Genomic DNA, 14,361 nt, shown 5'->3' on the forward strand with positions numbered 1-14,361 from the left:
CCGCTTCCCAATGCAGGCGACTGCCACAAGTTCAAAGGACACGATGACTACCCGTCCGTCCATTTGCCGCCCACATTGATGGCACACGGTTGCCGAGGTGTCTCCTCCGACGCCACCCGTTCGTCCCTCTACCGCCCACCATTGCTGTAAAAGTCAATGCCCCGACCATAGCCGTAGTCATCCACCTCCGATCCCTCTCCGCACTATTCCCACCATGGATCCCTCCCCCGCCAAAACTCTCTGGGACGGGCTGACGTCGGACTAGAAGAAGGAGATGGCCGCCATTGCTTCTTGCTGGCAGGCCGGCAGCCAACCGGAGGACGACGACATCCCAATCGAGGACGCTGCCGATGACGAACCAACGCCACCCTCCTCCTCCACACCACCATCCTCCTCCTCCGTGCAACCCTCACCGGTGCATTACACCATGACCATCGGCGGGGCCCGTGTCCATTACATGGGCATAGTGCGGGAGGAGTAGTTCCGGGAGGCGTAGGCCGACGCGCCTACAACCACCACCGCCTCCAGGAGCATCTGAAGGCGGAGGAGCAGCTCGCCGCCGGTAGAGCGGCCGCGCCGGATGCTGACATGGTGGAACAGGAGGCGCTGCTCCAGTCCTACCGCTCCGCCCACGAGATCCGCCTCGCCGGCTGGCGGTACCGGCTGTGGGTGGCAAAGGTGGCGGTCACCGGAAAGAAGTGCGACGATGAGGCGCCCGAGGCGGTGTTCGACAAGACCAACGAGGAGGAGCACATCGCCTAGTCCGCACCCCGCCGTGACGACCACGAAGCCGACACGTCTGTAGGCGTCGCCGGCAGCGAGGAATAGTAGTGCATGGTAGGTCGCCACTACTCTGGTCCGAGGAAGGCCACCGCTCCTCCCCTCCTGTCGATGCCAAGCTTGGTGGGCTCAACGTCGTCGGGCGATTAGTCACTTGGCGGCGATGTGGAGGTGGACAACTTCACTTTCCGGGCCTCAGGAGGCGGAGCTGGAGAGCGCCGAGGCGGAACTGGAGACAGTGAATCTTCAGTTCTTTTGGTTCATGACCAGACACGGGGAATAGGCGCCGTCGACCATTTAGACCTAGGCGGACGAGCTCTGCTTAGTTGATTAAATATAATGAATTCCGTCGTGTTTAGATGTAATTCGGTCGTGTTTATATGTAATTCGGTCGTGTTTATATGAAATTCAGTCGTGTTAGATCGAATTTCGTTTGGTTAATTTGAGTTGTTGTTAAAATGTATGTGGCTATGCATGAAGATGAACCAGTGTGACGAGGAGTTGACGGTAAGGCTAAGTTGACCTAAAACCCCAAGGCTAGAGATCCAACGGCAGCCAACCCCCACCCGGCCAAATCAACGGTGAGACGGGCCATCAGGCATCTGTCTAACATCCTGTATAAATCTCTCAAGACCTAAGCTCTAAAACCCTCGCGGCGGCGCCTCTCTTTTCCCCATTCCACTTGCCGCAGCCAAGCTCCCTCCCGGGCTCTCGCGGTCTCCATCGCCCAATCAGCTCAGGGTTCGTGGCATTCCTGGCCTTCGAGTAGCTCGAATTAGTTGTCCAGGCATATACACGAGGTATTTGGTTTGATTTGGTCTGGTTGTGCTTGCGATCCAGGTGAGTTGAGTTGCGGCTTGGTTGGAGATGTTGGTGCTGTTCGAGACGCCCGCTGGGTTCGCCCTTTTCAAGGTTCTGAACGAGGGCAAGCTCGACAAGGTCGAGGTGAGTGCTCGCCGCCGCCTCAGCTCTTGCTTTGGTTTGGATTACTGGTGTTTAATTTGATCGCTGGGTGTTTCCTGGACTGACGGAGCTTTGCGTTCATCTTTGTTCGTAGGATCTATGGAAGGAGTTCACGACGTCGGACAGGGCGAGAAAGGTGTGTGCTTTATCCACTTCTTTTTTCCGATGGCAAAAGAACTTCTCTTTCCGAAACTGTTAGATCTTATCTATTAATGGAGCAAAAAACCGTGATGTGAAAATAAGCAACAACCCGTGATGTGCTCCCAAGCTATGTGTCCCTTCTCCAAATGTCAGAAAGGCTGTCTTAGCATTGAAGTTGGTTTGGGCTAGTTTTCATGTTGCATGACTTCTTTGACCCGCAAGGAACCCTCCACAACTGAACTCACTTCAGCAGGCTGATAGATGGATGATATCTTGCCTTGGTGGGGACTGTGCCTGTAGAATACTGGATTTTCCACCAACTTAAAATAGTGATAAGCAGCATTCATGATTGCACTTAGTGTTTGTCACCCTATTTGCTAAGAAAATGGGTGTCTGAATTGGTTCAGTTAGATCTTCTACTTCCTATATGTTTTCCGACTTCGCCTATTTCTTCCGGGTGATATCCATTGTAATTTATGTTAGTGATTTATAGTGGTACATAAAGTTCTTGACAAGCTGTTGAGATAATTCAGTCAGTCCTATTTCTTATAATCTGTACTTATTTTTTTACTGGCTCAATCTAACTCACGCAATATTACATCATTATAGGTGGTTGAGCTGAAAGCTTTCAACAAGTTTGAGAACACATCTGATGCCCTTTCTGCTGCAACCCTGATTATTGATAGCAAGCCTACCAAGGGTTTGCGCAAGTTCTTGCAGAAGCATTGCGACGGTGAAACTTTAGCTGTTGCTGATTCTAAACTTGGAAATGCTATAAAAGAGAAGCTGGTCAGTTAGTTCCCATAGTTGCTTTGTTTTTGTAGAATTACCAGTTCCACTTACAAGTTTGATGTGCTTTCACAGAAAATTGACTGCGTTCACAACAGTGCTGTGATGGAGCTGATGAGAGGGCTGAGAAATCAGCTTAGTGAGCTTATATCTGGGTTGGGCACACAGGACCTTGGTCCAATGAGCCTGGGATTGTCCCACAGCTTGTCTAGATATAAGCTAAAGTTCAGTCCTGAAAAGGTGAGTCAGTACTGGTGGCGCTTTTCTCTCTTGTCTGTCATGTTAACGTGTGCTTCATTTCTGACTCCTGCGTCTAATGGCTTGTTATTATTATCTTCTATCATTTTCCTTGTTGTATTTCTGCATTGTTATTGTTGGCATTTTGTGTTGTTATTTGTTGAACTTTTGCAATATTTTGATGTATGACTATTATACCGTTACTATCTTCAAGCATATCATGTTATATTTGTCTGTTGTCATTCTCTTGTAGGCCTTTTTGCGCTAATATTGGTTTAATTACATTTGTAATATTCATTGAAGCTAACATCGTGTTGGCCGTGTCTGGTCATGAAATAGTAATACATCTATTTGTAGAGAACCCCCTTATACATTCGGCTGTGGCTGGTCATGACAAATGCGGTAACACTACTATTTTTTCCTCCACAGGTTGATACCATGATCATTCAGGCCATTGGCTTATTGGATGATCTTGACAAGGAGCTTAACACATATGCAATGAGGGTTCGCGAATGGTATGGTTGGCACTTCCCAGAGCTCACTAAGATAGTGACAGATAATATACAGTATGCAAAAGTTGTGAAGTTGATGGGCAATAGGACTCATGCGGTCAACCTTGATTTCTCGGAGGTAACTCATCGACATGTCTAAATATGAGTCCAATTCCTATGCTAGAAACTTTTTAGTTGGAAGTTCTGTTTTATTTCAGATACTGACAGATGACGAGGTAGAAGCACAGTTAAAGGAGGCTGCAGTAATATCCATGGGAACAGAAGTTAATGATCTTGATTTATCAAACATTAGGGAACTTTGTGATCAAGTCTTGGCTCTTTCTGAGTATAGAGCTCAGCTGTATGATTATCTGAAAAGTAGGATGAACACAATTGCACCAAATTTGACTTCACTTGTGGGCGAACTTGTTGGTGCTAGACTTATTTCACATGGTGGCAGCCTTGTAAATTTGGCCAAGCAGCCTGGTAGCACCATTCAGATACTTGGTGCAGAGAAGGTGAGTTTACTTTCTGTAATCATGGACATATTTCATGTGTTTTCTACGTTTGAATATGGTTTTGAATTGTGTTTTTAGACGGGTGAATTTTCATTTAAAGAACATGGATGAGACACAATATGGCTGGGCAACTAGATTTTCATATTTGCCTTTGCTATTTGTATCTTCCACAATATGAGAGAAAAGCAAGATGAATGCACACATGTTCTTTGTTCTATCTAACTCCTTATAATGTTGTGGTGACATTAAGTAATGTCATGGCTGCAAATGATCTATGTTGTCTATAACATCTATTTGAATTTGCCTTTCCAACAAAAGAGACTGAACTCTACATTTCTCTCCAGGCTTTATTCAGAGCTCTGAAGACAAAACATGCTACACCTAAGTATGGCCTCATCTACCATGCATCCTTAATTGGTCAGGCAGCTCCAAAGCACAAGGGAAAGATTTCTCGTTCTCTAGCTTCAAAAGCCGCTCTTGCCATCCGATATGATGCCCTTGGTGATGGTGAAGATAACTCCCTTGGTCTTGAGAGTCGACTGAAGGTGTTGACATTGTTGAAACTCCGTCTGTATTTAGTACAATATATTTTATGAGGATTTGCCTGACATGAAGAATGTTTGAACAGCTTGAAACACGGCTTCGGGTTCTCGAGGGTAAAGAACTAGGGAGATCTGTTGGTTCCACGAAGGGAAAGCCCAAGATAGAAGTATACGAAAAAGACAGGAAGAACGGTGCTGGGTTAATTACTCCTGCTAAGGTAAGCATTATCAAGATTGTCCTGCGAAATCTGAGGATGCTTCCCAGTAAAGGGTAACAAGGGCCAATAATGTAAACGTTTCTGCTTGGCAAGTACTTGAAGTAGAATAGAACTGTGGAGCTGTGTTAGGGTAGATGTTTTGGTCAAGGTAACAGAGAAAATGCACACTTTTTTTTTAAGATAGTTCGATCATCTTTCTTTCCCTTGTTAAAGCCATGAAAAATGTTTGTTGTTCATAAATTCATCTCGAGGTTTTAAATTTGTATTTGTCAGACGTACAATCCTTCGGCTGATCTGGTTCTTGCACAATCCACCGAAGAAACTCCAAAGAAGCTTGATGTGGCTTCAAAGAAGAGGAAACATGATGATGCGGAGACTGCACCATCAACTGAGCCTGCTGGGGAAGCAATTCAAGAGGATGGTGGCCAGGAGGGCCGGAAGAAAAAGAAAAAAAAGTCCAAGGATGTTGAGGAGTCTCCTACAGTTGATGCCAAGAGTGACAAGAAAAAGAAAAAGAAATCCAAGGAGACAGAGGAGCCTGGCGTGGCCACTGCTGAAGGTGAGAAGAAGAAAAAGAAAAGTGAAGCACAAGATGAGGTTGTTGCCATGGAAACCGAGTCTGGTAAAAAGGATAAGAGGAAAAAGAAAAAGCAGGCTGATGGATGCGCTGTTCCCCAGAGGAGAAGGGAAGCAAAGCCGAGTCATTTTGCGTAGGCTTAGGTTCAGGACTTTGTGTTCTGTAAAATGGGATTTTACCGACTATTCGATGGTAGTTAGCTATAGTATAGGAACCTTGCAGGATTCATGCAGCTGTGTTGAACAATTACTATTTGGAAGACTGGAAATTTAAATTTTGCTCTATCTACATATACAAAGAAATTGTGTGTCCATTCTACGTGAAAGTATATTTCTCTTGTCATCAGGGGTCGTCTGTCAGTTTGATCTCGTATCCAATGTCTTGTCCTATTTCATATTTTATTTTCTTTGAAGGAAACCAGTGCAAATACTCTTGGCGCATAAATGTGGTGTTGCTATTTCCATTCTTTTCTCATGTTTGCAGCTCTAGAATGCACACCTTGTATTAACACTAGGGGGGCAACTTCAACGCGTGCACCAAACGCTCCTAGGTAATTATAAGTGATTTCATCCAGATACAACAGGGCTGTCTCCGCGGGCCACCGGGGGGGGGGGGGGGGGTGACGCTCCCGATTCAATCGTACACTAATCATACACACAAACGTGTACGATCAAGATCAGGGACTCACGGGAAGATATCACAACACAACTCTACAAATAAAATAAGTCATACAAGCATCATATTACAAGCCAGGGGCCTCGAGGGCTCGAATACAAGAGCTCGATCATAGACGAGTCAGCGAAGGCAACAATATCTGAGTACAGACATAAGTTAAACAAGTTTGCCTTAAGAAGGCTAGCACAAACTGGGATACAGATCGAAAGAGGCGCAGGCCTCCTGCCTGGGATCCTTCTAAACTACTCCTGATCGTCGTCAGCGGGCATCACGTAGTAGTAGGCACCTCCGGTGTAGTAGGAGTCGTCGTCGACGGTGGCGTCTGGATCCTGGGCTCCAACATCTGGTTGCGACAACCAGGTAGAAGGGATAGGGGAAAAGAGGGAGAAAGCAACCGTGAGTACTCAATCCAAAGTACTCGCAAGCAAGGAGCTACACTACATATGCATGGGTATCAAATGGAGTAAGGGTATCATATGTGGACTGAACTGCAGAATGCCAGAATAAGAGGGGGATAACTAATCCTTTCGAAGACTACGCTTCTGGCAGCCTCCGTCTTGCAACAAGTAGAAGAGAGTAGACTGAAGTCCTCCAAGTAGCATCGCATAGCATAATCCTAACCGATGATCCTCCCCTCGTCGCCCTGTGAGAGAGCGATCACCGGTTGTATCTGACACTTGGAAGGGTGTGTTTTATTAAGTATCTGGTTCTAGTTGTCATAAGGTCAAGGTACAACTCCAAGTCGTCCTGTTACCGAAGATCACGGCTATTCGAATAGATTAACTTCCCTGCAGGGGTGCACCACATACCCCAACACGCTCGATCCCATTTGGCCAGACACACTTTCCTGGGTCATGCCCGGCCGCGGAAGATCAACACGTCGCCGCCCCACCTAGACCAACAGAGAGGTCAGCACGCCGGTCTAAACCTAAGCGCACAGGGGTCTGGGCCCATCGCCCTTAGCACACCTGCACGTTGCGTACGCGGCCGGAAGCAGAACTAGCCCCCTTAATACAAGAGCAGGCTTACGTTCCAATCCAGCGCGCGCCACTCAGTCGCTGACGTCATGAAGGCTTCGGCTGATACCACGACGCCGGGATACCCATAACTACTCCCGCGTAGATGGTTAGTGCGTATAGACCAAATGGCCAAACTCAGATCAAATACCCAGATCTCGTTAAGCGTGTTAAGTATCCGCGAACGTCGACCAGGGCCAGGCCCACCTCTCTCCTAGGTGGTCGGAACCTGCCCTGTCGCTCCGCCTCAAAGATCCACTCGCGGGTGCTCCTCAAGCCGACCCGTCTTTAGTCACCACATGTATCATGTATAAAGTATATAGTATATACCCGTGATCAACTCCCGAGTGATCACGGCCCGATAGTATAGCATGGCAGACGGACAAGGATGTAGGGCCACTGATGATAAACTAGCATCCTATACTAAGCATTAGGATTGCAGGTAAAGGTAACAACAGTAGTAGCAAGGACAGGCTATGCATCAGGATAGGATTAACGGGAAGCAGTAACATGCTACACTACTCTAATGCAAGCAGTATAGAGAAGAGTAGGCGATATCTGGTGATCAAAGGGGGGCTTGCCTGGTTGCTCTGGCAAGAGAGAGGGGTCGTCAACAGCGTAGTCGGTCGGGGCCCCAGCAGCGACGTCGGTCTCGTGGTCTACCGGAGAGAAGAGGGGGAAGAAATAATGAATATAATGCAAATAGATGCATAACGATGCATGACATGGCAAAGCGCGATGCTAGGTGTGCCCTAACACGGTACGAGGTGGTATCGGTGAAGGGGGGGAACATCCGGGAAATTATCCCCGGTGTTTCGCGTTTTCGGGCGGAGGAGCCGGAGGGGGGAAAGTTGCGTGTTCGCTATGCTAGGGATGCGTGGCGGACGAACGGGCTGCGTATCCGGAATTGTCTCGTCGTTCTGAGCAACTTTCATGTACAAAGTTTTCCCATCCGAGCTACGGTTTATTTTATATTAATTTTAAAAGGATTTTATCATTTCCTAGAGTTAACAGAATCAATTAAATCAAAAGACATTTATGACGTCATCATGACATCAGCGTGATGCAAGCGGTCAAAGTTGACCGTTGATCGGTCAACCTGACAGATGAGTCCCACCTGTCAAGGACTGTTTTAGTTAATTAGGGTTTAGGTTAATTAGATTAATTAAGCAGGATTAATTAATTAATTAATTATTATTTATATATATATATATTTTTATTCCTTTTTTTTCATTTTGGGCGTGGGCCCCCCTAGTCAGTGGCTCATCCGAGCCACCAGGGGCTAACGGGCGCGGGCCAAACGGGGCTGCAACCGAGCGGAGCCCCGGGGCGTTTGGGCGCGAGCGCCGGCGGCCAGGGGCCGCGACGGCGACCGGAGCGGGGCTGGGACGGCGAGCGGCTGTGGCGCGAGGCGAGGCGGGGCGATGGCGCGGGCGGCGGAGGAGCAGAGCAGCGGAGCAAGGCCGAGCAGCGTGGGGCGCCGTCGAGCGCGGCGGCCAGCCGCAGTAGCGGCTACGGGGATAGGCGCAGTGGGGAGGCGCGAAGGCGGGCGCGAGCGTGCAGCACGGGGTCAGGCGGAGCGCGCGGTGGGCGCGCCCGAGCACGGCGAGGTGCCCGAAGGGGGGGCGGCCGCGGCGGTGAGCAGCGTGGCAAGGGCGGGGCTGCACGGGTCGCAACGCGGCCGCGTTCGATCTGCCAGGAGAGAAGGGGAAAGGAGGACGGCGGCTCACTGCGATTAGTAGGGTCGGGGGCAGCGGGGGTCGAGGAGGTCGTCGGGGATGACGTGCGGCGAGGAGGAAGGCGACGGTGGCGTCGGGGGGTCGAGGCGGCGAGGTCCAGGCGACGGCGCGGGAGGGGGGGCAGTTCGTCCCTGATCCAGATCGGATCGGGAGGGGAGAGGAGAGACGAGCGGGGTGGGGCGAGTGGGTGGCGGCGCTGGGGCGATGGGATCGGGGGGGTTGCCCCGATCCAGATCGGGGAAGGGCGAGAGGGAGGAGTGGGAGAGAATGGGGGCGACGTGGGGGTGGGGGTTAGGGTTTCAGGGGGATAAGGTGAATGGGGGGGTGGCCGGCTGGGCCTTTGCCCAGTTGGGCCGGTTGGTGGCCTGGCCGGCTGGGCCGTCTGGCCCAGTGGGGGGGGTCCTTTTATATTTTTTTTGGTTTGTTTTCTGTTTTTTGTATTTTCTTTTCTTTATTTATTTTCTTTTCTGTTTTGATTCATTTTAAGTATTTAGGTCTTTTATAAAGGCATGGATCCCACACCATAAATTCCTAGGCATTTATTTGCTCACCCCGAACATTTTGTCTTAAATTTTGAAAAGTTTTTATTCTTTGGTTGATTTTGAATTTGAATTTGAATCAGTTTCGAACTAACACGAGATTAGGAACAGTAACCGAGGTGATGTGGCATCATTAGCAGAGGTTCACTGTAGCTTAATTATCCGGGTGTTACAAAACTCCTCCACTACAAGAAATCTCGTCCCGAGATTTAGGAGGTAGAAAGAAACAGTGCGGGGTATTCGTCACGCAGGCGGTCCTCGCGTTCCCAAGTGGCTTCGTCTTCAGAGTGATTCGACCACTGTACTTTGAGGAATTTGATCGCCTTCTGACGTGTGCGGCGTTCAGCTTGGTCAAGAATGCGGATCGGATGCTCTTTATAAGAGAGGTCCTGTTGCAATTCGAGCACTTCATGATCCACCGCTCGGATTGGATCCTTGAAGCAACGGCGGAGTTGTGACACATGGAACACATCGTGAACCTGAGAAAGGTTCGGCGGAAGCTCCAATTTATATGCTACCTTTCCACGCCTTTCGAGAATAGTGAAAGGACCAATATAGCGGGGAGCTAGCTTTCCTTTGATCCCGAAGCGGTGTGCACCCTTCATTGGTGTAACTCGAAGATAAGCCTTTTCGCCAGGTTGATAGACCATGCCTTGGTGATGACGGTCATACTGACTTTTCTGACGTGACTGAGCAGTCTTGAGATTCTCGCGAATAATGCGAACTTGTTCTTCGGCCTGTTGGATAATATCCGGACCGAAGAGTGGACGCTCCCCGGTTTCTGACCAGTTCAGAGGGGTTCGACACTTTCGTCCATATAGCACTTCGAAGGGGGACATCTTCAGACTAGCTTGATAGCTATTATTATAAGAGAACTCGGCATATGGAAGAGATTCCTCCCATTTCTTGCCGAATGATATTACACAAGCTCGAAGCATGTCTTCAAGAACTTGGTTGACACGTTCAACTTGTCCTTGCGACTGAGGATGAAACGCAGTACTGAACGACAGATGAGTCCCCATAGCTTCTTGGAAACTCGCCCAAAACCTTGAAGTGAATAAGCTGCCACGGTCTGAACTGATAACCAGTGGAATTCCATGAAGTGAAACAATTCTGGCCATGTAGAGAGTAGCAAGCTGACTAGCAGTGATTGTCTCTTTGACCGCCAGAGAATGGGCAACTTTGGAAAGCCGGTCAATGACGACAAGAATAGCATCATTACCTTTCTGCGACTTGGGAAATCCAGTGACGAAGTCCATCTCAACATGGTCCCATTTCCATTCAGGAATAGAGATAGGTTGCAGAGTTCCAGCAGGCTTTTGATGCTCTGCTTTGATTCGGCGACAAACGTCACACTCAGCAACATAACGAGCAATGTCCTGTTTCATATTAGACCACCAGAATCTTTGACGAATATCCTGGTACATCTTCGTACTACCAGGATGGATGGACAGAGGCATATCATGGGCTTCTTGCATAACCCTTTTAGTCTTATCCAGGTTTTTCTTCGAACATGGTACCACTAGGCGGCCTTTGAAATACAAGGCGCCATCGTCGGCGATCGTGAAGAATGAGGGATTTCTTTTTTTGAGGCCGCGCTTAATCTTGAGGACTTCATCGTCACACTTCTGTATCCATTTGATGGTGTCCACAAGATCTGGTTTCGCAACCACGGTATTGAGAGAACCCCTGGAAACAACATGGAGGTTCCGTTTGGGGAAATCTTCGGGAGGGGGAGCGAGTGATCCCGGAGGAACAATATGGAGGTTCAGCTTTCTAAATTCTTCGACAAGCGAGGGCTGAACTTTGTGAACCTGGAGGTGGTTGCAGTAAGACTTGCGGCTCAAGGCATCGGCCATTACATTAGCCTTGCCGGGGGTATAAGATATACCCACGTCAAAGTCTGCAATAGTCTCCATCCATCTTTGCTGACGTAGGTTCAAATCTGGCTGAGTAAACAGATACTTCAGACTTTGATGGTCAGTGAAGATCTCGCAACGATTACCGAGAAGGTAATGTCGCCACTGCTTCAGTGCATGAATGACAGCAGCAAGCTCGAGGTCGTGAACTGGGTAGTTTTCTTCGTGAGGGCGCAATTGACGAGAGGCATAAGCAATCACTCTGCGCTCTTGCATTAGGACACAGCCTAATCCTTGACGGGAAGCGTCGCAGTAAATGATGAAGTCCTTCTTAGTATCAGGTGGAGCAAGTACGGGGGCAGAAGTCAACTTGTTTTTGAGCGCCTGGAAACTTTCCTGACACTTGTCTGTCCAGTCAAACTTGACACCCTTATGCAACAGATTAGTCAGAGGCCTGGCAATCTTGGAGAAGTTCTCGACGAATCGACGGCAATAGCTGGCGAGACCGAGAAAACTTCGGACTTGCTTCACATTCTTCGGAGGAGTCCAATCGAGAATAGCCTGAACTCATTCAGGGTTGACGGCAATACCATCTTTGGAGATGACATGCCCAAGATAGGTTACTTCGGGGAGCCAGAATTCACACTTGGAACACTTAGCATACAGCTGATGTTCCTGAAGCTTTTCCAGCACAAGACAAAGATGTTCAGCATGTTCCGCCTTGTTCTTGGAAAATACCAGGATATCGTCCAGATAAACCACGACGAACTTGTCGAGGTAATCCATGAATATATAATTCATCAGACGAGAGAAGGTGGCTGGAGCATTCGTTAAGCCGAATGACATGACGGTGTACTCGTATGATCCATACCGAGTCACGAAGGCGGTTTTTGGGATGTCCTCTTCACGAACACGGACCTGGTGATAACCCAACCTCAAGTCGAGTTTGGAGAACACTGACGAGCCAGCCAGCTGATCATAAAGATCATTGATCCGAGGAAGTGGGTATTTATTCTGAATGGTAGCTTGGTTTATAGGACGGTAGTCTTGGACTAATTGGTTTGTCCCATCCTTCTTCTTAACAAAGAGAGAAGGTGCTCCCCAAGGAGAGCAACTTGGGCGAATGAAACCTTTGACAAGAGATTTGTCGATTTCCTCCTTAAGCTCGATGAGTTCATGCGGCGGCATCTTATAGGGTCGTTTAGCTATAGGGGTGGTGCCGGGTTTCAAGTCGATGATGAACTCGACAGCTCTAGCAGGGGGAATCCCTGGAAGTTCTTCTGGGAAGACGTCTTGGAATTCACGAACGACGGGAATGTTTTCAATGCCCTCGAGTGGTGCAGCGTTCAACGCATTCAAGGCATAAAGTCGTGCCTCGGCGTTCTGAACTAGATGAGCTTGGTAAGCTATTATTTCGTCAGAAGGGTGTAGCAGATGGACGACCTTGGTGGCGCAAACTATAGAAGCAGTATGCGCTTTCAACCAATCCATTCCCAGAATGAGGTCGATGTTAGACGACTTCAGGATAATGGGAGAGGCATAGAATTCCAGCCCTTCGATTTCCACGGGGACATCGATGCCAACCAGTGAGGTTTGACATTGTCCCACGGGGGTTTTTACCAATACCGAAGTGTTCATCTCCTCACATTTAACGTCATGCTTGTATGCAAAATCTTCTGACATGAATGAATGCGATGCCCCTGAATCGAATAAAACAGATGCAGGTACTGAGTTTACGAGGAGTGTACCCATCACGGTAGCAGGCTGGTCTAGAACTTCATTGAGATCAACATGGTTGGCATGAACACGACCATAAGACTTGGCACTGTTGTTGCGAGGCTGGTTGCTTCCACAGCCAGTTGCTGGGAGGGCCAGTTGATTCTGGTTTTGATTGCAATCCCTAGCACGGTGACCTGGCTGACCACACTTGTAGCAGAGGCCATTATTGGGAGTGGGAACAGGAGCTTGTGGTGGTGGAGCTGGAAGTCTTGTCTGCCTAGTTGGAGGAGCAGGCAGACGAGGTGCAGCATAGGACTGCCTTGGGGCAGGTGCATCCGGCTGGTACATGCTGTTGGGGATCCATATCTTGCGCTTCTGCGAGGACGGGCCCGAAGATGAGCCCGTGTCACGGCTGCGCTTGTGAGAGCTCTGGTATTCCTGCAGACCAGTTTCGACGTTGATGGCTTTGTTCACCAAGGTGGCGAAATCAGTAAAGTCATGCACTAGAAGTGCGAGCTTGATGTCAGCTTGAAGGCCATCACGGAACTTCTCCTGTCTGCGTGCATCAGTTGCAATGTCTTCTTCAGCATAGCGGGACAAGTCCAGAAACTCCCGCTGATAAGCTTCCACAGTTTTATTGCCTTGGGTGAGGTTGCGGAACTCACGCTTCTTCCGGTCCATAACTCCCTGAGGAATGAAGTGAGCACGGAAGGCAGCTTGGAAGTCTGGCCAGGTGATGATTGTTCCAGCTGCCAGAGTACGCCTGTGGCTGTCCCACCATTGAGCTGCGGGTCCTTTCAGGAAGAAGGAAGCAAAGGTGACATAGCTGGCAGGGGCTACATCAGCAGACTCCATCTCATAGGTGATGTCACGGAGCCAGTCATCAGCATCTAGAGGCTGAGTTGAGCTGCGGTACACAGTTGGGTTCAGGCGCATGAAATCCTGCAGAGTCACTTGGGTTGGCTGCTGGTTCATATTGGGGCGAGGAAACTGAGCCATAATATTCTCCATGAACTGACGATTCAGCTCAAACTGTTGCATCATCCCAGCCATGTACTCAGGCGGTGGTGGGGCGTTGCCACCACGACCACGACCACCTGGTCTAACCATCCTGCTAATATATAACAGGGGTAGTTCAGTATTGAGAAATTTGCAAAGACGAGAATCATTCATGATGAAACATGCACAACGAAAGCAGCACGATAGATACTACATAGTAGTCGGCATATCTTACAAAAGAGATCATGCATGGAGTTCGTTACACAGAGTTTGGTACATAGACTAAGACATCATAGGCGGCACGCAGGCTCGCGGCGAATGCATCTAACACTAACAAGCAAGTCTACATCAGTCCCACGCGGTACTACGGAGGTAGCTGTAGCCTGAAAGCTGGTAGTGTGGTATCGGGTACACCACGTCGGCAACCTGGGGTCCGCGGGTACTCTGGTGCAGAACCTGACGCTCAAGTGGCAGAAGAGGACCAAGTGCGGGAGAGTAGCCTCCCACCTCTGGCCAACCGACACCCTGGGGCATCACGGTCCTGGCTGGGTAGATAGCA

General features: G+C 49.0%; 1 protein-coding gene across 1 annotated transcript; it reads left to right on the forward strand.

The window, feature by feature from the left end:
• Positions 1–1,371: 1,371 nt before the first annotated feature.
• LOC125551199 (putative nucleolar protein 5-1) lies at positions 1,372–5,569 on the forward strand. The gene is made up of 10 exons (XM_048714361.2): positions 1,372–1,521; positions 1,621–1,725; positions 1,838–1,879; positions 2,494–2,673; positions 2,749–2,913; positions 3,340–3,540; positions 3,620–3,919; positions 4,264–4,464; positions 4,548–4,679; positions 4,953–5,569. Exons 2-10 carry the CDS (start codon positions 1,648–1,650, stop codon positions 5,391–5,393), a joined length of 1,740 nt encoding a protein of 579 aa, XP_048570318.1. The 5' UTR covers positions 1,372–1,521; positions 1,621–1,647; the 3' UTR covers positions 5,394–5,569.
• Positions 5,570–14,361: the final 8,792 nt, after the last annotated feature.

Source organism: Triticum urartu, chromosome 4A, assembly GCF_056163025.1.
Source record: "Triticum urartu cultivar PI428250 chromosome 4A, HENAU_Tu73, whole genome shotgun sequence".
In the NCBI taxonomy this organism is placed as follows: domain Eukaryota; kingdom Viridiplantae; phylum Streptophyta; class Magnoliopsida; order Poales; family Poaceae; genus Triticum; species Triticum urartu.